At 31.6% G+C, this 23,864-nt stretch overlaps 2 protein-coding genes and 1 long non-coding RNA gene across 3 annotated transcripts in view; 1 reads left to right on the top strand and 2 right to left on the bottom strand.

Annotated features, from left to right (window-relative positions):
- The window catches only part of LOC129917990 (uncharacterized), a 107,108-nt gene that overhangs the window by 13,925 nt on the left and 69,319 nt on the right, over positions 1 to 23,864 (bottom strand). The window lies entirely within an intron of this gene.
- Positions 3,658 to 5,411, bottom strand: LOC129917989 (loricrin). Its single transcript, XM_055998272.1, has 2 exons — positions 5,281 to 5,411; positions 3,658 to 5,183 (listed from the first exon to the last, which is right to left on the bottom strand). The coding sequence occupies exons 1-2, from the start codon at positions 5,290 to 5,292 to the stop codon at positions 3,777 to 3,779; spliced, it is 1,419 nt and encodes a 472-aa protein (XP_055854247.1). The 5' UTR covers positions 5,293 to 5,411; the 3' UTR covers positions 3,658 to 3,776.
- On the top strand, positions 5,444 to 6,210 carry LOC129917991 (uncharacterized). Its single transcript, XR_008772910.1, has 3 exons — positions 5,444 to 5,660; positions 5,728 to 5,876; positions 5,931 to 6,210. It is a non-coding gene; the product is annotated as an uncharacterized LOC129917991 (long non-coding RNA).

A 23,864-nucleotide genomic window follows, 5' to 3' on the forward strand; every position in this document is an offset into this window, starting at 1 on the left:
CACATACATTACTCAATTACTTTTAAGAAAAAAAAACTTAACAAAAATTAATTTTATTGCTCATTTATTAGCACTTAACATTATAAGAAGACACAGCAGAATCATTGAAAAAAAAAACACTCAATAATATACTGCTTAAACGATAGCAAAAGTAAACAAATTCAATACCGACAAACGAGTTTAACATGTATAGTATACATATATAATTTCAAATATGAAAGACTTGAGTCATAGATAAATCGCACATGGTGCCATGACGTCGATGGCAGAAGGAGCCACCATCGCACCGGAGAAAACAATCTCAATAAATCAAATGAAAGTGAATGTCCCGCAGATTTGTTCAACGTGAAAAAATGACTCTGAGGTTAAATATACAAGCGACTCTTCACTCTTTCACTCTTTTAAGTTTAAGAACAAAGAAAAGAATTATGTAATAAAATAACAATGACAACAAACAAGAAAATGTCAGAAAGCGAGACAACTTGTGAAGCGAAAAAATCTAGGTCAATCGTATACGTAATATGTTCATGCATACATGGCTGTCTTATTATATTATATTAGAAGATTCGATAACAATAATACTAAACAGTGGGTTTTTTTTCTAGATTTGGTCTTTGCTAAATTTTTTTTAATAAAATCATATTTGAAGTTTTGAAGCATTGACACTAGTCTCGATAATAAGAGAAAAAAATTATTGCTCTGCATTTGATATATAGAGTTGCCAGATAAGCAACTTCAATAAGTATGTGAAGAATGTAAAATATAGCTTGCGTAACTATAAACATATTTTGTGTGCCTGGTACGTGGGAATCATGATCTACATTTCGTCCATATATGAAAGAGCTGATCAGCAAACTTTAAAAATCTAATAACACAATATACTACTGTATTTACTATTCCAAAGTCTTTATGTATTTAAGTCAGTCATTTGTAAAAAGAATTATATTGTTTTTTTTTTGTAATAAAAAAAAAAATGCTAGATTATGTGTAGTATATAAATAAATAAAGTTTAGTTTTTGGTCGATGATTTAAATATCGTCCCCCATAAGCCATAACTATGAATGTTCAAATTAAATTTTTTGACTTTGCCTCCTTCATTGCTCAATAATTTTCCAAATGTTTAGTTATAATGCATACCATCAACATTTCAAATCGGTAAATGTTGAATTCGGTCACAATTTGCGACAGCGATTAGCTTTAAATGACCATACCAAGTTTTCAATTATACTGCTCACTTTCATAATTAAGAAACGCGACTGATGATGGTTATAAACCGAAATGAGCATATTGCATTTGTTGTCTTAAATAGCATCTAATAAAACAAATTACAACATTTACTAACATTTAAAAGGGTTTCTGTGTTCAATTTTTATTATTTGTCCCTCATTACTTTTGTTCTTATGTTTAAAGTGCTTATATTGATCAGACAAATTATGTTCTCTACAATTTTTTTTTCCTTTATTTTAAGCATTACCTACTGAAATATTCTTAGTTATCAGCTTTTTCGTTTCAGGAATAATTACTACCACTTTGTTACAATTTAGTCACTACGAGTTTTAAAAGCTAAAGTATTTTTCACATTATGCTTTCCATCTTTTCTTTTTATGCGACACAACCTTAAATAAACTCAAGCTATGTAATTACTCCATTTATAAGGTTTTAAATGAAAAGCATTATATAATTCCACCTTAATTTAATTTGACGATTAACAAGTCTATTATCTCATTTTAGACATCACAAGACCATAGAAATTAAGTTGCTCGTCTGAAATGCCTAAATTTATGAGAATTATAAAATTTGTATTAAAAGATTTTTTTTTGGTTTGGACAAATCGTGAGATTTTGAATCAACTTCCTCAACATTGTGAAGTTCAAAACAATGTGATAGACAGTAAAAAAAAGTTTTTTTCAACGAAAATTGTAAAGAGGAAGTATTAACAATATAATGGTTGATGTGACAAAGTTGCGAGTAAGTTATTAAAATGTTGGTTCTAATTTTCAGTATCAAATCCAAAGGTAATTTATAGCTTGATGAAGATTACTTTTTAATTTTTGTTCACAAGGTCGCACGCACTTTATAACACGAATAGAGGTATGAGTTTCTACGAAGACAAGTCACGTATTAAATAGGTGTGCCAGACATATTTCCAAAATATAAGTCATTCTTTTTAGAGTACTTATTTACAGTTGATACTTGGGCTTGATATTGTACTTTGTTTTCATTCTATTCCAAATAGTTCTGCACATAATAACAACAAAGTATTTTTTATTTGAAATCCGTGTCTTGTTTATTTTCTTTGAAGAATTTTATACAGAACTTACTTCTTCACCCCGTCTCACTCAAAACACAAACCTAATTTATTCGTTGATCGTTCTTGAATAAAATGGAAGTTTTAGGGGTTAGAAGCAACAACTTTTAGGCATGCATAGTAATTTTTTTTTACTTTCCTGTAACATATATTTAAAAATTCGTAAAAAATATTCCATTTAATATTTTTTTAGGTTTCGATGGCTCAATTGAAAGATAATAATGTCTAGTTACTGGAATAGTACAAAACATTAGTCAAATATCATACTTTTAATTTTTTTTTATACATAGAAAAAGGGACTAAAATTCACATTTTTTTTTTTTTGCTAAAACTTTTAAATTCTTATAGGTATGGTCACAATTTTGAAAATTAAATTAAAAATGTTTGATGGGTTTCTTGTCTACGTTAAACACAATTTTTAAAAAGGTATAAACCAGATTTTTTGGGTTTTATTTTATTTTTCATGCTATTTAATACCTATGCTTGTTTTAAAAAAACCCAAAAGACTTGTATTTTTTTTATAACGGAGACCAAAAAAATTACATTTTGTTATCAGTGTTACTAAAATTAAAATTATCATTTATTCGATTTAAACAAAGTATTGTTAAGCAGGAAGTACATATAGGTCATTAAATGTTTAGATCACTTTTAGTTAGGTATATTTTGAGTCAATTATTCTTAACCAATTTAATTTATCCCTTCATATAAAAGGATGCTTCAAAGCAAACTCACATGTATCTTTGTTTAACTCAGCCTTTACGCTGAAACACTTAAACAACAAAGAATTCCATTTACGTCAAAACTACAATATACAAAGTAAGAGTTTAAAATTCAAAACAATTCGAGCATAAAGTATTTTTATAGTACTTACTTCACACAGCAAAGATACCCATCGAGTATTTATGTCAATTAAAAAGCGAAACTAAATTTCAAAGAATAGATAGGAAAGTCTCATATCATCGAAATCACTGTGATAATTTCCCATATTGAATGCCAATCACCTTCATTTGCATTCAAACATAACTCATTCAACACGAAGAAGAAAACGAATTCAAATAAAATTCACTTTCTGTGGATTTCCAGCAGCATGCCAGGTATTATTCCCACCCCATCCCTCGCAACCGTCATATCTACTTCGACAAAACCAACATGGCTATTATTTGGCACTAAATTCCTGCTGCTGAAAAAAATTTACATTTGACAGTCTTGTGATTTAGTGCACCCACAACACGAAGAGTGAAAGAGAAAGAGAGAAAGTGACTTTGACTGAAGAAGATTTGCCATGTGCTGAATACCAAATCATTGTTTCAATCAATGAAACTGTAGAAAAAAATTCCTTTATTATTTTTTTATTTATTATTATTTTGTTATTTTATTTATAAAAATAAATACAGCGAACAACTTATGAATAGAAAAAAATATACAATAATGATTTCATGAGATTCTATCTAGAAACTAATAGTTTTGATTAGTGATGGCTGGGCGTTCCATAGCTGGTGCTAGGTGCGCCGTAACTTGTACTGGGTGGCAAGTAACTCTTGCCAGGAGCTGATGGAACTCCATAAGATTGTTCTGGAGTCACGTAGTTGCTGTCATCTGAGCCGGAGTATGATGAAGACTCGTGAATGGGTGCAGCTTGTTCGTAGATGCTCTGGGAGCCTCCACTGCCACTAGGTGCACCATAGACTGTTGATGGAACTTGGTAACTTGAGCTGCTACCACCGAAGTTTCCACTGGATGAGCTTGAAGAGCCTGCAAAACTATGGGATGCGGGAAGGTATTCTTGCGATGGTGGAAGGTATTGGTTGCTGGGGTATGACGCACCACTATCTTGGCTGGAACCTAGAAAAGCTGATGGTTTGAATGGGGCCTTGCCATGACCTCCACCGAATCCTCCACTAAAACTGGATGACGAAACAAAGTCAGTGTTAAGGGCGGCTGGTTTGCTGGAAGAGTAAGAGAAATGACCAAGACCCTTCTGTCCGATTGCGTAATTTGGACTGCTTGATCCACCTCCGATCAAACCAAATGAACTGCCTGATGAATACTTGGGAGTGTAAGATGATAGCACTGGTGCACCATATGATGAAGATGGAACTGAGGTGTGTTTTGGTGTGTAGTAACTTCCACCACCGAGGGATGAACTGCCATGGGAAGATGGCCCACCAAAGGAGAAACCACTTCCGCCGTGAGAAGATGATGATCCACCGAAAGACAAGCTATTGCTGCCATGAGAAGATGATGACCCTCCGAAAGACACACCACTACTGCCGTGGTAGTGTGATGAACCACTGCCTAGCCCACCAGAGTAACCAATTGATGGTGCACCGTAGCTGACTGCTGGAGTTCCATAAGTTACTGAAGGTGAATGACCTCCGGAGTAACTGGCTCCACCATGTCCACCGCTGTACGAGCCACCACTACCACCGCCAAAGGAGAGACTTGGGGATCCATACGACTGTGACGGAATGACGACTTTGTGACCCAAAGTGACTCCGAGACCAGCATTTGGATATTTATAGCCACTTGCTCCACCGCCTCCTCCTAATGAAGATCCTCCAAAGGATCCGCCTCCGAATGAAGGTCCTTTTCCTGCACCAGAGGTCTGAATAATGTATGTTTCAACATTGCCATGACCGATATCCGAACCACCTCCACCACTGTAACCGCCTCCACCATGGCCAAAGTCAAAACTTGAACCACCCGAGTATCCACCACCTCCGCTGCCAATAGACGGTGGCAAATATTTATGCGATACTCCACCAGAATATGGTCCAGGTGGTAATTCTCGTTTGTTCTTCACAGCAGCTTGTGAGTCATGGTCCTTTGATCCAGCTAATGTAGACGAAACCAAAAGCAATACGGCGCAGCATATCTGAATGGTGAGAGAGAGAGAATTCATGAGTTGCAATCGTAACACTTTCACTTTGCCCTTCACGTATCCACATGGAAGGGTCTTGGCTTACACTTACAAAGAGTTTCATTATTTCACGGTTTTGGCTTTTGAATCAGGTTTAAAAAAAAGTATCTAGATAATCCACAGAAAGGTGTTGTGCCGCTGCTCCCAGTTACCAGTTATAGACCCAAGATGGGAATGATGTGGATTTACCTAAAATCAAGTGCTTTTATACGCCATGCGAACTTTCAGCCGCTCGCCGAATTTGAGCGGAAGGTAGTATGCTGGAGTGAGTGAGTTTGGTATTGTGCGCTATTTTGACCCCAGATCTAGTTACGACGACGCCGATGACGATGTCGATATTGAAGAAGTAAGAAGAAGAAGAAGAAGCAGAAGTAGAAGAAGACAACAGGTATGGAGGCGTACCTGATGCGTCTGTTGTCTGTTGTATAGAAGGTATATTATGCAGATTGGTAACATGGCTCAAATGGCGGTCATTGTTTTGGTTTTGTTATTGTTTCAGTGTCTTGTTGACTTTTTATATTAATAAATTGATAAGGGTATTATTACGGTTTGTTGTCTGGGTGTGCATTGGCGTGGCGGCTGCCCGCGACGGCTGCGGCTACGGTGGCGGCGTGTCAGTGGCGAAGGTAGACAGTGAGACACGTAATTGTAAGTTACAAGTACAAATAATAATTGAAGTAATAAATAGAAGATACCTTACAGGGGAAGGAAGTCGGATATGTGCTGCTGTTGTTATTGCTGGCGGCTTTGTTGACGGTTTAGATGATTCATGGTGGAAATAAAATTGAGACGGGATAAGATCAAGAGGTTGGGAAGATTAGGAAGGGCATTCATCAAATTGAATGTTTTCCTGATACTCTTTTTTTCAAATAGAAAGGTGCACATCCGATAGATCAAAACAATAGTGTTGAACGATTCGAATTAGTCTTTTACTTTTTTTTTTGTAAATAATTAATGTGTTTAAAAAGGTTTTGCATTGATTATCTGGAGCATTATTTTTAAATGAATTTAATAAATTTTGATAGTTTTTTTTTTTGTTATTAGAGAAACTTTACTGCTTAGCTTACTGCTTTGCTCATTTCACCTCTTACTTAAAATATAGTAATGCAGTGTTCCGTAAAAAGTTATAAGTTTCATAATAATTTTGAAGCGTTTGGTTATTTTACTGTAATACTTTTGGACAACTTAAAGCTTAATGGCTTTGGCTTCCTAGTAAGTCTGAAAGTGAGTATCGAATACTTTTTATACTCAAACGAAAATTCCTGTAAAAATAGGTATCTACACAAGTAGGTATGTAGAATTTATTTGAGGACTGACTTCCGAAAAGTGAATATTAATCACTTTGCTCCGATTTTCTGATCTGATATCGAGTATCCTTAAAGTCTGTTGAACATAAGTCTGAATACCAAAAAGGACTTAAAAGTCGTAATGTGAAGAAATAAAAATATACTCAAATGGAAATTCATTCTTTCGTTGCTTGTGTTTTCGATTTTCTGTGGGGTGTAGCAAAAAGTGTTTTTATCCCGTTTTGAAAGGTAGAAAAAAAAAATGAAAAACAGAATCATCTTTTTTTTAAGTTTTAGTCTTAGTTTTTAAATGACCAACGGCTGAATTTAAATTTACCAGTTGTTGATCAATAAGCCTTGTACCAAACTGAGACTTTATTTAGCTTGTAGTATGGGAATGGGTTTTAATTTTGTTTTCTTATAAAAACTGCTAACAATGATCAATGAATTTCTTACTTCGTGATACAAGCGCATTTCCATTAGCAAAAAAAAATAAAATGCTCGTCTGGGTCGTATATCCTTGCTTTTGTAGTTAAAGTACCTTTACAGAAAGAAAAATAGACCACATAAAATAGAACAAAAACAATAAGATTTCTCTGGGTATGGTTTGTTTCGCTTTTCTTATTTCGGTTTTTGGTTGTGTCGTCTAAGTCGATTCGCTATTTTATTGTTTCGTATTTTTGTTGTTTAGTTTTTTATTTATTTCGTTTTTCCTTATTTCGACAAACTTATACTCCGTTTTCTTATGACTTCGTTTTTAGTTTATTTTGTTATTGATTACTTCGTTTTTTTATTATTTCGTTTTGGAATCAAGTCGCCTTTAGTTCACTTGGACTTTAATTAAATGTTTTAAATGGCGAAACAAATGGTGGCGAATAATTCGCGTCATTTTGAGTGCCTGTTAATTTTAAAGATGCCCAAAAAAGAAAAAAACAACGAATTCGTTACAATTTAAGGTAACTGATCTCTTATATTACAAGGATTTGCTTATCTATAATCCAAAAGTCTTCAAAACCCTAAACAATCCACAAAACTGAAGACGGAATAACCAGATGCCAAAATAAACTAAAAACGAAATGAACCTTGACGAAACAACTCATTGGACTTGTAATGAAAATGCGAAATAAATAAAAATCAAGAAGACACAAGGCGAAGTTATAGTTGGGCGAAGTGATCGAAATACGAAGTAAACGAAAACCCAAATAAAGGATGACGAACTAATCAAAAAAAAATTGTGTCAAAAACGAAATAACAGAAATCGAAGTAAAAAAGGCTAAACAATAGGCACCCGATTTCTCTATGGTTTTCATCCAAGAAGGAAATCTTATTAAAACAATCAGGTTTTCCTTATTGTGTTAAAATCTGCACTACCAGGCCAGGAATCGAACTGAAGACCTCAATTCATTAGTCGCACACCTTACCACCTGAACCAACCTGCTATACAAATATTGATCGCGCTTTTTGTTCTAGTACCAAGTTGGCAAAAAAATGAACTTTTCACTCAAATTTTAAGAAGATTTTCTGTATAAAAATAACAAGAAATCTCCTTAAAAAAACCTTCTTAATCGTTGATTTTAATAAGATTTCCTGATACAACATATGGGCAAAAAAACAATAAGGCAATCTGTTAGTTTTTAGGTGGTCATATTTTTCTCTGTGTATATTTGCTAACTAATCAGAATGTGACTTTTAAACAAAACTGGTTCAACTATTAACGAGTTATACAAGAAAAAACGACTTCAGTGACAGTTATTTATTTATTATTATTTTTTTCAAAAAAAAACAGTTATCCGTATTTGTTGAGAAAAACTAAAACCGCGGTTTTGTTAGAACTAATGACACCATTGCGTATACAAACTCGTTAGAGCCGTTCGTGAAAATTGCAACTACTCGTAAAATTTGTGTGGGAGATATACATTCTAAAAAAAATAAAACCAACCTCGGACACTTCGAAAAAATCATTTGAACTAAATTTCGTGAAAATTGGTCCATCCGTTTATTCTGCAAATTCATGTACAGATTGACGCACCACGAACCAACTCACCGACGCACAAACCGACAGACGTACACTTACACTTGTACCTAATTTAGAACGCATCGTCAAGTACCTATATGTAGAAATTCTTTCTTAAGTCGTACTACGAGAATATTGAATGCATACTTTTCCCTTACTTATCGTAGTCATTTGGCTGATAAGCTTGGAGATAAGATGCGTGATGCTTTATCAAAGGGAATATCGTTTGGACCAATCGTTTTTCTTTTCTTGAAGTTTACACTGCCATACAAAATTCTTCGACTGTGATGTCTGGTCCTATTTCTTAATTAGAATCGGCTGTTTGCTTTATTGACTCACAATCATAAGCATCAATGTGACCACACAATTTATTGTACGCAATAATGCAGGGGGATCAAAGTTATTATTTGTCCCCTTTCTAATTAACCTGATGTGCGAAGTAGATATCCACTTTTTAACAAACCAAGACATCCTCTTTTATACTTCTTGTTGCGTAATATTATGAATTCATGCAACCAGAAAGATTAATTGTAAAGATATTTTAAAAATTTCTCTGCGTCATCTGATTCACCGAAATTAGGAGCGTACGTAGTAAGAACTAAGGAGCAACTTAAATTAACGTATCCGCAACCGTCAAAGAAACGGCTGTCAGTAACCCCTACAAAATGATTGTTGCATAATAAAATGCTGTGTGTAAGAGTTGTGTGTCCGGTTTTTATTTTGGCTTAATGGTTGCAAGAAAAGTTTAAATCTGTCACAGCTAACAGACAGATGGACACAATTATGTTGTTTCAATTAAAGACTGACAACAATTTTTGTGTAAAGAAGACTGATGTATGTACGAACAAATGTATTTGTACGTACTATGTACAAGAGCCAGTCATCAGGTGTTTTGTATAGTAAAGGTAGCTACTAGCTACAAACAATTTGGCTCAATTTTGTGTGCCACTATGTTACTGGAGTAAATGTGTTTTGAAAGTGATCAACGTAAGTTGGAAAATAAATTTAAATAAAAATACAAATTAGTTAAATTTGTCGATATTTTTGTATTGATTCATATTAAAAACTTTTAACGTTATCAATCTATGTTCACGGTAATTAAAATAATAAATACAATACAAAAGCAATTTAACTGTGTTAGTACGTAATTTGATTGCTCCCAAATGTTTTATCGTTCTCTATGGACAAACTCGTTAGTTCATATTGTTTATGTAGGATACATTATTATAGGTACTAATGACGATTAATTAGTATATAAAGCTTCAAAGTATAAACTTAAAGTGTAAATTCACAAACGCATCACTGCACGTTCATAAACGCAAATAATTAGCATCACTTAAAATGTCGATCGTTCACTATTGCAGAGTTGGATAAACTGATGCGCAAATATCAAACAAAAAAGCATCAAGAATTTTCTTGATAACTTGGTGATGCCGACGCGATTTTTAGTAAAAATGAAGGAAAAGGACAATGAAAAGTATTTAATCAAATTCTAAATTGTTTATAAATGAATAAATTTGAAGAAATTTAGGGAATATTTTACCAGCACACAAATTAAACAACTAATAGAAACTAAATTAATATATGAAAGTGTATTTATTGGGGGCAGAAAATCGAAGTCAGTATTGTGGAGGAAAGTTCTGTAGAAGATAAAATGTGATGCTCCAGATTTTAATTACAACAAAGAGTTTGTATTAGTACATTTCCATCATTAAGCAAAAATTGTTTTTAAACGTAAAACTTTTTGTCAATCAGCATCGCATCGTCATCAGCTGAGCAACGATCAGCATCGCAAAAAAGCAGTGATGCGTAATCACTACCAAAAAATTTGACGTTTGTGAATTTACCCAAAATGATTTAGCTTGTTCTGTTTAATGGCTTACATATCTACTATAATAATAAGGTTATCTTTTTATTTATATAGAATAATTTAAATAAATAATAATTTATTCCTTATTATGTCTAAGATTCATAGATGAAATGTCTCATTACTCTTTTCTTTTCCAGTTCCCAGAGTAGAGAGATCTATTTTTGTTTCAATGGGAAGCGTATTCGATCATTTGTCTAACAGCAAGTTTTCACTCGTGTATTGATGAAAATCTTTATTAAGAAAGATTAATTAAGTACGGATTTTTTTCCAAAATTCTGCGTTTCGAAATATGAATTTTTGAAAAACACCTAGTTTTTTAGGGGTATTTTTGGGTAATTTTTGATTTTTAGCTTTTTTTTAGCGTTCAAAAAATCTCAAACTTATAGGACAAGTAGGTTTTGGTTTTTATGCATACATGTGCAAAAACTTGGAATCGTTTAGTGAGTTTTGACTGAATAATGGAAGAAACAAGTTTTAAAAAACACGTTTTTTGACCTTTTTTAACCGATTTTCATCGTTTTTTTTATTTTTATCTTCTTTTATTTAATAGATACAGGAATAAAGTATATCGAGTAATGATAGACCATGACTACGATTATATGTGTGCGAAGTTTCAATCATTTTCGTCAACACAATTTTGAGATAACGGTAAAATAAAATTTTAGAATTCAACAGGTTATAACTTTTGATTAAGAGTAGATAGAAATTTGATTAAACTTTAATGAGCATACTGATACAATTATCTTTCATTTGGTATATCACACATAACGGTAGTCTAACTACAAGCTACACAATGTTAAATCAAGAAACTTGCGAAAAACCTCAAAACACCAGTGGAGATCTGTTGATCATGAACAGCCACCAGTGTGGGAAGTACCGTAATCTCAGTCTGGAAATTCGACATGGTTGACTTTAAAAAATTCTAACTTCTCTTGTAGCCATCTTTGAAATGAGATTGAAACATATGAAGGGTGAAAAAATAAGCTTTTTTTAGGTTGTCAAACAAAAAAATTGATTCCATAGCCTGAGAACATAAAAATTAATGTGTTTTTTGCTTTTTTTTAATGAAATTTGATCGAGTTCAAAAAATTCTAGCTCTTTTTGTAGATGTCTCATAGATCTGATCGAAATATATATATTCTGAGCTAAGACAATAAGCTTTCAGATGGTATAAAATTTTTTATAGGTTGTTTGGGAAAAAATGGAATTAATGACGTGAGAAGATAAAAATTCATGTTTTTTTTGCTGTTTTTGATGAAAATGATTCGTTTTCAATAAATTATTTTTATACTTTTGCGCATTGTAAAAATTTAAAAATGGTTTTATTCTTAAGAAGAAATACTTGGCTTTTAAATTGCATAATGAGAAAATAAAAAAGGTACTTTTTTTTAGCTTTTTCTTGTAAATTAAAGCTGAAACACAATCACGCTTTGCCGTCGATTTTGACAACTGCGAAAAGTTCAACTATAGGAAATCTGTGTATCCTCACACAACGACGCTTTTCTTACGTACGCTTTTTTTGACAAACGTAGGGAGACGTAAGAAAGCGAGCAAAAGTTCAACCAGACTGAACTTTTGCTCGCTTTCTGACATTTAACAGACATAGTTACAGTCACCCACATTATTATTGCGCCAAATGTGAATAAAAAAAAATTAATTATTGTAAAACTATGTGTGTTTTTTAATTTCTCTATACAGGGTGTCCCAAAAGTTAACGTCGAAACGAAAACGGTAGATAGGGTAGGTGGTTACAGTTATCAGAAAAATAATAAAAAAAATCGCAGCCATATATTTTGGGAGTTATGGGCATTTGAAAAAAATTCGAAAAAATGGTCACCCTGTGACGGTTTTTCATGTGCCGTGACTACAAATCTTAATTTTTCTCATTTTTTTCTTTTGTTACGGAACCTTGAATAACCCTGCTATCAAATGCATTCAAAAATTTTAACTCAGCTGCATCAGTTTTAAAGAAAATATTACTTTTTTACCCAAATTAGTACTAAAAAAATTTACATGACTCTAATTCAATGAGCCGTAGCGTAAAAAAAAATGCACTACGATGTTTCGGCAAGTTGCCTTAAAAGTTGGTGTGTTCAATTCTCTTTTCAAAATGGTACAACATTGTTGGGAATATTTCATAAATAACCGAGATAAAATTTTTGTTCTTAAGAAATCCGACTTTTTTTTAGGTAATTTTTCCATATTATTTAAGTTTTTGTATTCTGAAAGGTTCTGAAAGGGTACAAAACTTGAATAATATGGAAAAATTACCTCATAAAAAAGTCGGATTTCTTAAGAAAAAAAATTTTATCTCGGTTATTTATGGAATATTCCCAACAATGTTGTACCATTTTGAAAAGAGAATTGAACACACCAACTTTTAAGGCCGAAACTTCGTAGAGCATTTTTTTTACATTGAATTAGAGTCATGTAAAATTTTTTAGTACTAAGTTGGGTAAAAACTTAATATTTTCTTTAAAACTGATGGAGCTGAGTTAAAATTTTTGAATGCATTTGATAGCAGGGTTATTCAAGGTTCCGTAACAAAAGAAAAAAATGAGAAAAATTAAGATTTGTAGTCACGGCACATGAAAAACCGTCACAGATGACCATATTTTCGAATTTTTTTCAAATGCCCATAACTCCCAAAATATATGGCTGTGATTTTTTTTATTATTTTTCTGATAACTGTCACCACCTTCCCTATCTACCTTTTTCGTTTCGACGTTAACTTTTGGGACACCCTGTATAGATTTTGCACAAAAAAACGACATCGAGATATTTTAAATCAAAACAATTTACGTATTAAAAACAAAAAAAATTTAATGATGTTTTATTGTTAAAAACAATATATTTTGATTGGTTTTGTTTTTATAAATATAGGATTAAGGAATAAACAAATTTCTATGCATTTTTTGAACACATTAATATCCTTTTTCATTTTTCCACAATTAAATCAAGATAAAGACTTGGCCCAATAATTTTGTGAGTGACTGTGTTTTTTTTATTTGACAACAGATTTTATGTTGCAATCAGCTGTTCAAAGTCAAAGTGACAGAAGCGCGCTTTGAGGATTTCTCAACGTAACGCAACGAAGTGACGCCCTAAAGCGTGATTGTGTTTCAGCTTTTATGATTGTTTGAAATAAGTAAACGCTTCAATTGACTCATTTTAAACAAAAGCACACAACCTGTTTTCTGACGACGTTATGACGTAAAATCATCGTCCGTAAACCGGCTTTACAGACAACCTCTTTTTTCAAAAGTTTAATTAATGCCTGAGAAAGAGCTTCTCAAAGTTCAGTTTAATGCACAAATTTCAAAATGACCCATTATTATTTTGAACGCCTCATATAATAAATAATATAAAATTTAAATACTCTTTCATAATGCCTAGAATATAATTTGTTAATCAATTGATAGGCTATTGATTATGTAGTTTAGAAAGGAACTAAGACGTTCACGGGTTTTTATTGCAGGAATCGTTCAATGGGTTATAAAAGAATATAAAACCGCGGAGTGCTATTAAATGAGAGGGTGGAAACTGAAGATAGGGGTGCAAAAGCCCCCTTTTTGGTTTTTTCAATATACCTCGTAAACCAAGCAAAATTTTGATAAATTCCACATACAACTTTTTGTAGAGAATTAAATTTCCTATTGGAATAATGTTTTTTAAAAATTGAAAAAAAAATTTCCATACCAAAATAGTCGAAACAATCATAAAAAAAATATCAAAAAAATCGATTTTTTGAGTTTTTTTGCTTTTTAGTTGTACATTTTTTTTGGGTTGAGATAGACATAAACATAAAGAAAAAAAGAAGATTAAATTTCCTTCAAAATGCTGTACTCACTAAATGTTTTCATTGAAAATTGACCGAAGTAGGTATGGCCATTTTAATCTATCTTTTTTTCGCATTTTTAGTTTTACTTAAGTAAAACAGAAACATTTGAGGAGAAAGTACGATTACTTAAGCACCAAGAACTGATAATGAGATTTTGTAGAGGGGTTAAATACAATCATTGTTTACTATGGGAGGGAGGGTCAATGTCCCCCCGTTTTGGAGGGAGGGGCAATTTTCTAAAAAAAATACTTAAAATTTAAAAAAATTATTAAAAAACAACGGCAACACTTACAGTTTTGATTGATACTTTTTTCAAAAGTTAGAATTATAAACTTAATATTAATTTTAAAATGAAGTTGTTTTAATCAATTCTTTTTGAAATACCCGACTTCAAAGTCAAAACTTGTAAAAAAATATTTAAAAAGCACATTGAGTACAATTTTCACAAAGACTGTGGACTTCAATACGACAAAGTAAACTGCCTTAATTGATTTCTTATCAAATCATGAAAATCATAATGTTCCTATGCCTTCTACTTTTTGAGAAAATTGAAAAATTGACAAAATACTTTCTTATCGGAATCACTCGTTTATTTCAAAAAGAATTGATTAAAATAACTTCATTTTAAAATTAATATTAAGTTTATAATTCTAGCTTTTGAAAAAAGTATCAATCAAAAATGTAAGTGTTGCCGTTGTTTTTTAATATTTTTTTTAATTTTAAGTATTTTTTTTACATAGAAAATTGCCCCTCCCTCTAAAACGGGGGGACATTGACCCTCCCTCCCATAGTAAACAATGATTGTATTTAACCCCTCTGCAAAATCTCATTATCAGTTCTTGGTGCTTAAGTAATCGTACTTTCCCCTCAAATGTTTCTGTTTTACAAGTAAAACTAAAAATGCGAAAAAAAAGATATATTAAAATGGCCATACTTCGGTCAATTTTCAATGAAAACATTTAGTGAGTACAGCCTTTTGAAGGAAATTTAATCTTCTTTTTTTCTTTGGAGCAATGTTTATGTCTATCTCAACCCAAAAAAAATGTACAACTAAAAAAGCAAAAAAACCTCAAAAAATCGATTTTTTTGATATTTTTTTTATGATTGTTTCGACTATTTTGGTATGGAAAATTTTTTTTTTAATTTTTAAAAAACATTATTCCAATTGGAAATTTAATTCTCTACAAAAAGTTGTATGTGCAATATATCAAAATTTTGTTTGGTTTACGAGGTATATTTAATAGCACTCCGCGGTTTTATCTTCTTTTATAATCCATTGAACGATTCCTACAATAAAAACCCGTGAACGTCTTAGTTCCTTATTACCCTGTTTTTTTTCGACATAATCAATAGCCTATGAACTGTACAAAGAAAAATATACCAACTTAATTATTTTTGAAAACATAGTGGGACTAAAAAAACAGCTTTTGAGATAAGGTATGTTCTATCAGAATGTATGCAAATTTATTTCAATTTCTTATTTAAAAGTTCTTTATTTTCTTACACAAGAACCCAAAGTTAATCAACATAAAAAATGATTGGGTCATATTTTAAAACCAGGACTAACTTATACCATATAATTACGGTGACCATATTTCTGGAATCGAAACCCGGGACAGATAAAAAATTCGTTGGATCGTTTTGAAAATATTGATTTTTTTAAATGAGTTTTCATAATTTTCCCTTATTTTGATATCAAGATTTCCTAAACGATTTTATGGGAGCGTTTTTGTTGAAATCATTTACGTCGTTTATGCAACTAGAAATCAAGAAAATGGACTTATAATAGGTAATGTCTGTTAATAACTTCTTAAAAATATTTTTTTAATCAAAATCGGGAGAGCTGTTTTTTAACATTATAATTTTATTTCAAATGATTTGAAATTGTATGATCTTTAACACATCTTTTAACATGTCCTTAAAAGTTTTAAAACTCATCTGGGTTCTTTACTCTTCCATATGTTGTTCTTTTTTCGAAAACATTTTAACTGGTGTAGAAACCTGACAAACAGCAGCTGAAACTAAATAATTGAAGAACATTTAAAAAAAACTAAAGCCCAGTCTAAACGAAAATTTTCATACAAAACCAGCACAACGACATCGTGAACGAAAATTTTACTTTTCGTTGCACAATACGCAGCCTAGGTAACGAAATTCTTACCTGTGCTAGAATATATGGAGAGTTTTCAATCGTTTGCCAATCCCATTTATTTGTCCAGGCAATTTTTCTTGCAGCAACAGTTTTTTGACTTTGAAGACTTAGAAAAATGTTCGTTTTGCTTCAGCAGCGTACTAGGCTTATTGCTTTATCCGAAAAATTAGAAAAATTAGAAAAATTTTAATTTTCAACCACTGTTTTCTTGTTTTCCGTACAAAGTATTTAAAATATTGAATACAAAAATCAGAGAATGTGCAAATACGGGACAATAACGGGACAAATTACAAAATACGGGACACTTATACGTCCCGGGTTTCTTAAATAAAAACCCGGGACAAGCTGTAGAAATACGGGACAGTCCCGGGTAAACCAGGACGGATGGTCACCATACATATAATATATATAACAAAGGTTAGAAGCCGCTCTTTTCCATAGAGAATTGGTATAGAAGTGGGTCGAAAGTGTCTATGAATATGATAAACCCCAATTTTTCTTAGAATAGACAAAAACACAGCTTATGAAAGAACTATGATATGAATATTATGGCCCAATGTATTAACTTTAAAAAAAATGGGTCACTTTTTTTCACCATTAAACTAATTATTAAAACCCACAGTAGACATATACAAGGTGATATATTCCCAGTTTTCATATTTTTCAAGTTCGCGTTGGTTGTCAAAATCGGAGCTCAAAGGAGAGGAACTGTCACAGTTTTTTTTATTAGTAGTAGTAGTTTCTTTTTATTACATACATGGAATTTGACAGTTCCTCACTTCTGATTTCTTTGTTTGTCGGTAGTAGTAGTTTCTTTTTATTACATACATGGAATTTGACAGTTCCTCACTTCTGATTTCTTTGTTTGTCGGTGTGACAAGATACCCAATATATTACCTTCTATGAAGTGTCACTACTGTGATTAAAACCTACTTGAAAGTGTTTTATGTAAGGTGTATCCACATATGACTTATTAGAGATTATATTATTGAAGAGTAAATTTATACCTTGCCTACACGAAAGTTCATACATATTTCACAATTATTAGCTGGAAACTAACCGGAAATTTGAAAAAGGATTTTATTTATTGCATATAGTGGGATGTTGAATATGAAAACTAAAAATTAAATTTATTGATTTTTCCTAATTCCTAAATAACCAAGGAAGCTATAAGTTTAAATTACCAAAGACTTATGATTACAGAATTAAAAAAAAAAAACATATTTGCCTTCACACTCTTATTTATAAAAGTCTGCATAACGAGACTCGTTTACTTTAAGTCCATGATTTTAATACAACAATCTGCTTAAAAAAAATGCCTAATGCACTCGCATTGATTCGTATCACCCCCGAGACCGCTCACATTCAATTAAGTAATCAGCAAAGAAAAATAACAGCATGTTGGTATAAAGGTGCGACCACAAGAAACAATCAATGCAAAAGCGACCTTGTAGCCGGATCCAAAACAATTCTTTTGCCTCTGGTTGTTACGATTCTCCACTCAATTAGATCCATTAGGTTGTCTATCCATCACAGAGTGACAACGGCGAAACTCACCATCATCGTCATCATCATGATCATGACGCAACGCACACTCTTGGATAAAAAATTGTCTCCCAGGGCGCTGAGATAGTTGAAGAAATACATTCATAGATTGAAATATTAACAACTTGTCGATAGAGTCAATCTAAGTTTTGCATCGGAGACGGAGACACATCGGATGCGAGTCTTTGAGTCTGGTGGCGATTGCGGTTGGCGGATGTGTTGTGAAACTGGCGCAGAAAGTGAGTGTTGAGTGTTTATTGCCTGAGGTACCTATGTTGAGTTGAAAATTGAGTAAAAGTTTAGTATTAAATAAAAAAAAATAATATAATTGATATTGTTTGTGAGGTTACACTACACCTGAAGGACAAAAAGATAGTTTATTTTGAGATTAAATTTAATTGCGGATGAGAAGTTTGTTTACCTTCTATTTTTTCCGCACAATGAATCTAAATTATTTGTCCCATAAACAGTTCAAATAAAAAAAACCTGTTGTTTCCACTTAGATTCGGATGGTTATCTTATGATTGTTATAGTTGACAATAATAATCAAAATTGGAAGCGGTCTTTGGGTTAAGAATTTGCCATGATATAGTAAGAAAATATAATCACCATTGAATTTTAAAAGTTGAAGAAATTATGAACAAAATTATTACTTCGAAACAAAGAGTGGGGATTTGGGAAGTTTCTCAATACTGAAACAACGCACAATAAGTTCATCTAGTTATTTAACCCCATTCAAATCGAGCGGTTGAATGTTGTAGCATCGATCATAGGCACTTATATAGGGATCATTTAGTGGTACCCACAGGAAACTTAACTTCTTTTACACACCATTGAAGCGGGTTGTTGTCTATCGTAAATTAAAAAATATAGTACGCTTTCTTAAAAAAAATTCTTAGCAGGTATTATTTTGTTTGCAAACGCATTATATTTGAAAATCTTCACATGTAATCATTTAAATGATCAGAATGATCAGCAAAAGTCAACTTGAATGAATAATTACCGAAAAATAGAACAATTTGCATTAAGATTTGTCTGCATTAAAAAAAATACGCATACACCACAGTGACCCTCTATAATGTCACTCTAATTTAATCTCTGAATAAATTGTGAGACAATATTGTAGTTTTGGTGACCATTAACAAAATCAAAAAGTTGTTCCAAGAGTCCAGATTTTTCACGTTTGGTTTTAAGATTTTGTAATTTGTACCTAATTTCCGTAACTAAGTAGGCTAGCGTAGTTTTTACCATGAAGAAAAAAAAACATAAAACAAAATGATGGATTTTGGCGAAACTTTTTATTTGAATTCCTAATGAAATGAACAAAGATATTGAAGTACCAAATATTCATAAACACAGGGCGGCTAAAAAATGTTTGATAAAATTTTTCATTTCACATTGCATAAGAAAACTCCACTTTAAAAATTTCCCATTTTAAATGGCGACTTAAAATTTAATTGAGGGTGAATAAATTGGATCTAAGGGCAAAAAAGATCATCTATAAGACTTCTTGGTCCTTATACACCAAACGATTTTTCTTTTAACTTTTAGGGCTGGTTTGTTCACACTTGATTATCTTTAAATCAAGGATTTTTCTATAGAATAATCCTTTATTAAAAGATAAATCAACTGTGAACAAACTGGCTCTTAGTATATCAAACTTTGTATGTTTCCGCTGAAACTGACACGATAAACAGAAAAGACGAATTAATGTAGTCTCGGAATTCTAAGAACATTAATTTTTTTTTTTTTTTTTGCTGCAATCTTTGAAATGACTTAACTTAGACCGTGTGTGAATTGCGTTAAATAGTTAACACCGTGTAAAATTTTTGACACTATTGAGATGAATTAAAAATTTTAAGCTGTTTAAAATTTATTGGGCTCTGGGAGCTGGTTAAAGGAGAATGGACAAGTTTGTATGGAATTTGGACGTTGCGCGGCCAGGAATTGTTATTTTTTGATGTAATTAAGGTTTACATATATTGTGGGGAAGTTTTATCCTTGTGACGTACTCCAAAAACGGATAAAATGCATTTTTGCATATAACATTTTATGCAGATTGCCTCAAAGTTGTATCTTATGTGTGTATTTTAAGTGCAAAATACGAAACTCTCATTTTCCCTAAATCTGAAGACCTTTATCTTGAATATCCAACCACTAGAACCCAAACTATAAGCATTTTAAAACAACAGTTTTAAGACTATTTTGAGAGTTTCGTTATTCAATTTTTTGTTAGTTTGAATTGCTTAAAAACTTTCGAACAAAATCTTGAAGTGGTTGTCTTAAAAATCTTATATTATGAGTTTTATTGGTCGGATTTTCAAGAGTAATGACTTCAGACTCTGGGAAAATGACAGAGCATCATATTTTATGTTCCAAATAAAAATATAAACCAATTTGTCGTTCATACATTGAATAATGCATTAACGATACTAATACTGCATTTTCTTACATTCTTAACGCAATACTGCGAAACGTCCATAGTAAAAGTTTTTCCTAAGTTATAGTCCTTTCATTTGATACCAATTTTATTAATGGCCGCTCAACGTTCAAAATGCCCATTCTCCTTTGAGTTAAATTTTTTTTGCATTATGGTTTTGTTTTTTTTTTTTATTAAAAAGGAGTATCATGGCAGAAAAAAGGCAGAAAAAATTTTAAACAATAATCCATACAGCTGAAATTTTTTTTATTAACCTCAATAGTGTCGAAAATTTTACACGGTGTTAACTATTTAACGCAATTCACACACGGCCTTAGACACATTAGGTATTTATAAAAATATGAAATTTCCTTCTACCAATAACTATCACCTTTCGCTTTTGCATAAGCTTTCATCTCTACTCAAAAATAATGTTATTTAATACCAAGATTTTATTATCCAATTCAGCTTAAAATAAGAGCAAAACAGAGGCATTTCTTTGAATTTATTTACATTAATTATACCCACCTTTATAATCTTGGTGAATAATAAAATCACAAATCAGTTATGCAAACAGCCGGCCGGCAGCAATTAAGACAATTTGCTTATCCAAAATATAATTTATTACTATTTAAATTAATTTAAACAAGCCATGTTTGAATTCGGTGATCGAACTTTAAGTGCTTCGTCGATCCATTGAGCTATCCAATTTACATTTCCTTGGATTTTCGGAATCGTAAAGACTATGAATATGAAGTAAACGTGTGAAGATGCTTTCATCCGGTGATAGTTGTTGTTTCCGTTTATTTTTTTACTGTGATTACTTCACGCAATGGCCATTTGTGTTATTAATAATAATAATTATTTCATTTATTTTATTTTTGGGTTGCTATAAATTTTTGTTACCCTTATCTAATGCGTTCATCGTTAAGTTTGTAATCCAGTACTTGCACTGGTCGACCGAACTGGTGAAAGGTTAGCTTATGGCTGTTATAACATAGGTTTGTAGCTTGTAGATGAGGTAATTAAAGTAGTCTGTTTTTAAGTTTGGTTTAAGCGTAGGTAAGTAGGTATTCATATTTTTATTATTATCCATTATATCAATTATTACAAAAAAAGTAATGTTTTTTTTTTTTTCATTTCCTGAACCTATTTTGAAACTTCAAAAATGCAAACAGCATCAATTTAACTTTCTAAAATTTTGCAAACAATAAAAAAAATAAAAAAATATGTATTTAAGTCTGAAAGATAAGAGCCAACTACAAGGGATGAACTTAAGTAGGCTCGAATGCCTATCCGTTACACTTAGGTACCAAGCCACCTTAGTTCCGATAACAAATACCTCAAATTTCACCCAAAAACATTCACCAAAATTTTGAAGAAAAAAAAAACAAAATTTACTTGTTAGCTTCTTATCAATCCTCTACCTCACAGAACCTATCCATTTATGTATATCTATTATTTTCGGTACTCGCTTCTTATCTAGTTCAGTGATTGATAAGATTACGTAGCGAAGCTATTTAACACTTTGATGACAAAGCCAAAAATTCTTAAGTAGATATTTTGGCTGCAAGTTAATATAATATCAACTTTTGATTTCCTTTAAAAATAGACTTGCCAAGAGGACTTTTAACATAAATTTTTCCTGATCATGACACCCCAACTTTTTTTTTGTTGTGCATAAAAGATATTTAGGTACATCTCCAATTGGTTTGGTGAAGCAAATTTTGTATTTTAATAAAATTAAATAGTGCCTCACTTTCTGTTTCACAATAGTTATTATTTGAAATTCTGTACCTGCCATGGAAAACAGTTGCTCTTTTGTACGTGCCGAAACGAGGTGACATCTCTACTGACCTAAATTGCCAAACAAGTCAAATTTGATACCATCACTAATAACAAGTCAATGAGCTGTCAAAAGTTTATTGCGATAACAATAACAAAAATTGGTAATTGGTCAAGTTATTGGCGGAAAAATGTCTTGATCATCAAAATGGCTTTAAAATTTGCAAAACATGTCCGCACTGTCCGTTAAAAAACAAAATAATTGATTTACGTTTTGATTTGAGTCATGTTTTGTAAACTATCGTCCAAATGATTGTCTTAAAAGCATTTATTGTTTAAATTACGACACAGTTGGGTTGCATTTGAATTACATTTTGAGCTCGTTGGGAATAGAGAGCGAAAGTGTGGGAGAAAATCGCCTTGACAAATGATTATGAAGATTGACGATTAGTCACATATTTAGTTTTGAATTCAAAAGGTGTGGCATAAGGTAAAGGTCGTTGGGTAATTTAACATGATTAATTTTAAACGGTAAAAAGTACTTTAAAAGGAAGGCTATAGTTGTTAACATATGGCTTGCAGTTATTTTGGAAGCTAACATAAGATAATGATGAGATACAATTTAACCAGATATCTTAAAAAGAGGTTTAAATAATGGGTTTGTCAGTTAAGAGAGAAGTTTTGTGTTAAATTACTCGCACACATTTTGTATTCAAAGTGAAATGAATTGTAACTTTTATAATTATCTTAACATAAAGCTACTTTTTAATAAAATAAACAATTTTTGTTAGATCTTCAAGCTTATTTCAAATGAATTAGATATGTAGCTATTGCAAAGATTTCTTGTACATATCTGTCGAAACATAAAATTAAAAAAAAAATCTTCTTCTATCCTTCGGGTGGTGTAAGTTTTAATATAAAAACAAAATTACAGAAATTAAGTTTGAATTCACACGCACCATTAGATTTAGATTATAATTGTGTGTGCATTCGCATAATCACTGTTTATGTTGCTTTAAAGAAAAACTTGAGTTTATCCTTTTAGAACTAAATTGGATAAACCTCAGTTTAAGTTAAACAATAGCTATGAAAATGACCCAGTGAATTCCTTCAGGTTAAACAACAAATCATATAAACGGCGGTTGGTACAGTTAAATACTATATTCAACAGTGTTCGGGAAGTCAATATTCTTTTTCTTGGTGTTGAAGAGTGAATTGTGTTTCTTTTTTTTTTTTTCAAAATACAAAAATTTAAAAACTAAAAATAAAAAGTTATTAAAAATTATTAAGTTTTTGGTTTTAACCAAATTTCTTATAAGAAATAAAATGCACGAAGCCCGACTAAGTCGAACGTACCTACTTGCTCTTGTAGTTCAAAGCTTCTGTATTAATAAATTTTAACAAAATTGGTTTACCCATTAACAAGATATACCTACCTACGTCAACAGCCGATATGAATGATTTTTTTTTTTTTTTTAACTATATCCGCATTTTTTGAGAAAACTCACGTTTTATTAGGATTATATAATGTAGTGGTAGTAAAACATTAGGTAGGTACAAAACATTTAATCCAAATCGTAAGAACCATTTAGAGAAACTTGCAATATCTCGAAACTATTATAGGGAACATATGTATAACAAACGCGATATATGAAAACAAAACTTGGAAATTACGAAAAAAAATCTTTTAGTACAAATCCCAAGAAAACCCGCCTACCCGTTTA

This window comes from Episyrphus balteatus, chromosome 4, assembly GCF_945859705.1.
Source record: "Episyrphus balteatus chromosome 4, idEpiBalt1.1, whole genome shotgun sequence".
In the NCBI taxonomy this organism is placed as follows: Eukaryota; Metazoa; Arthropoda; class Insecta; order Diptera; family Syrphidae; genus Episyrphus; species Episyrphus balteatus.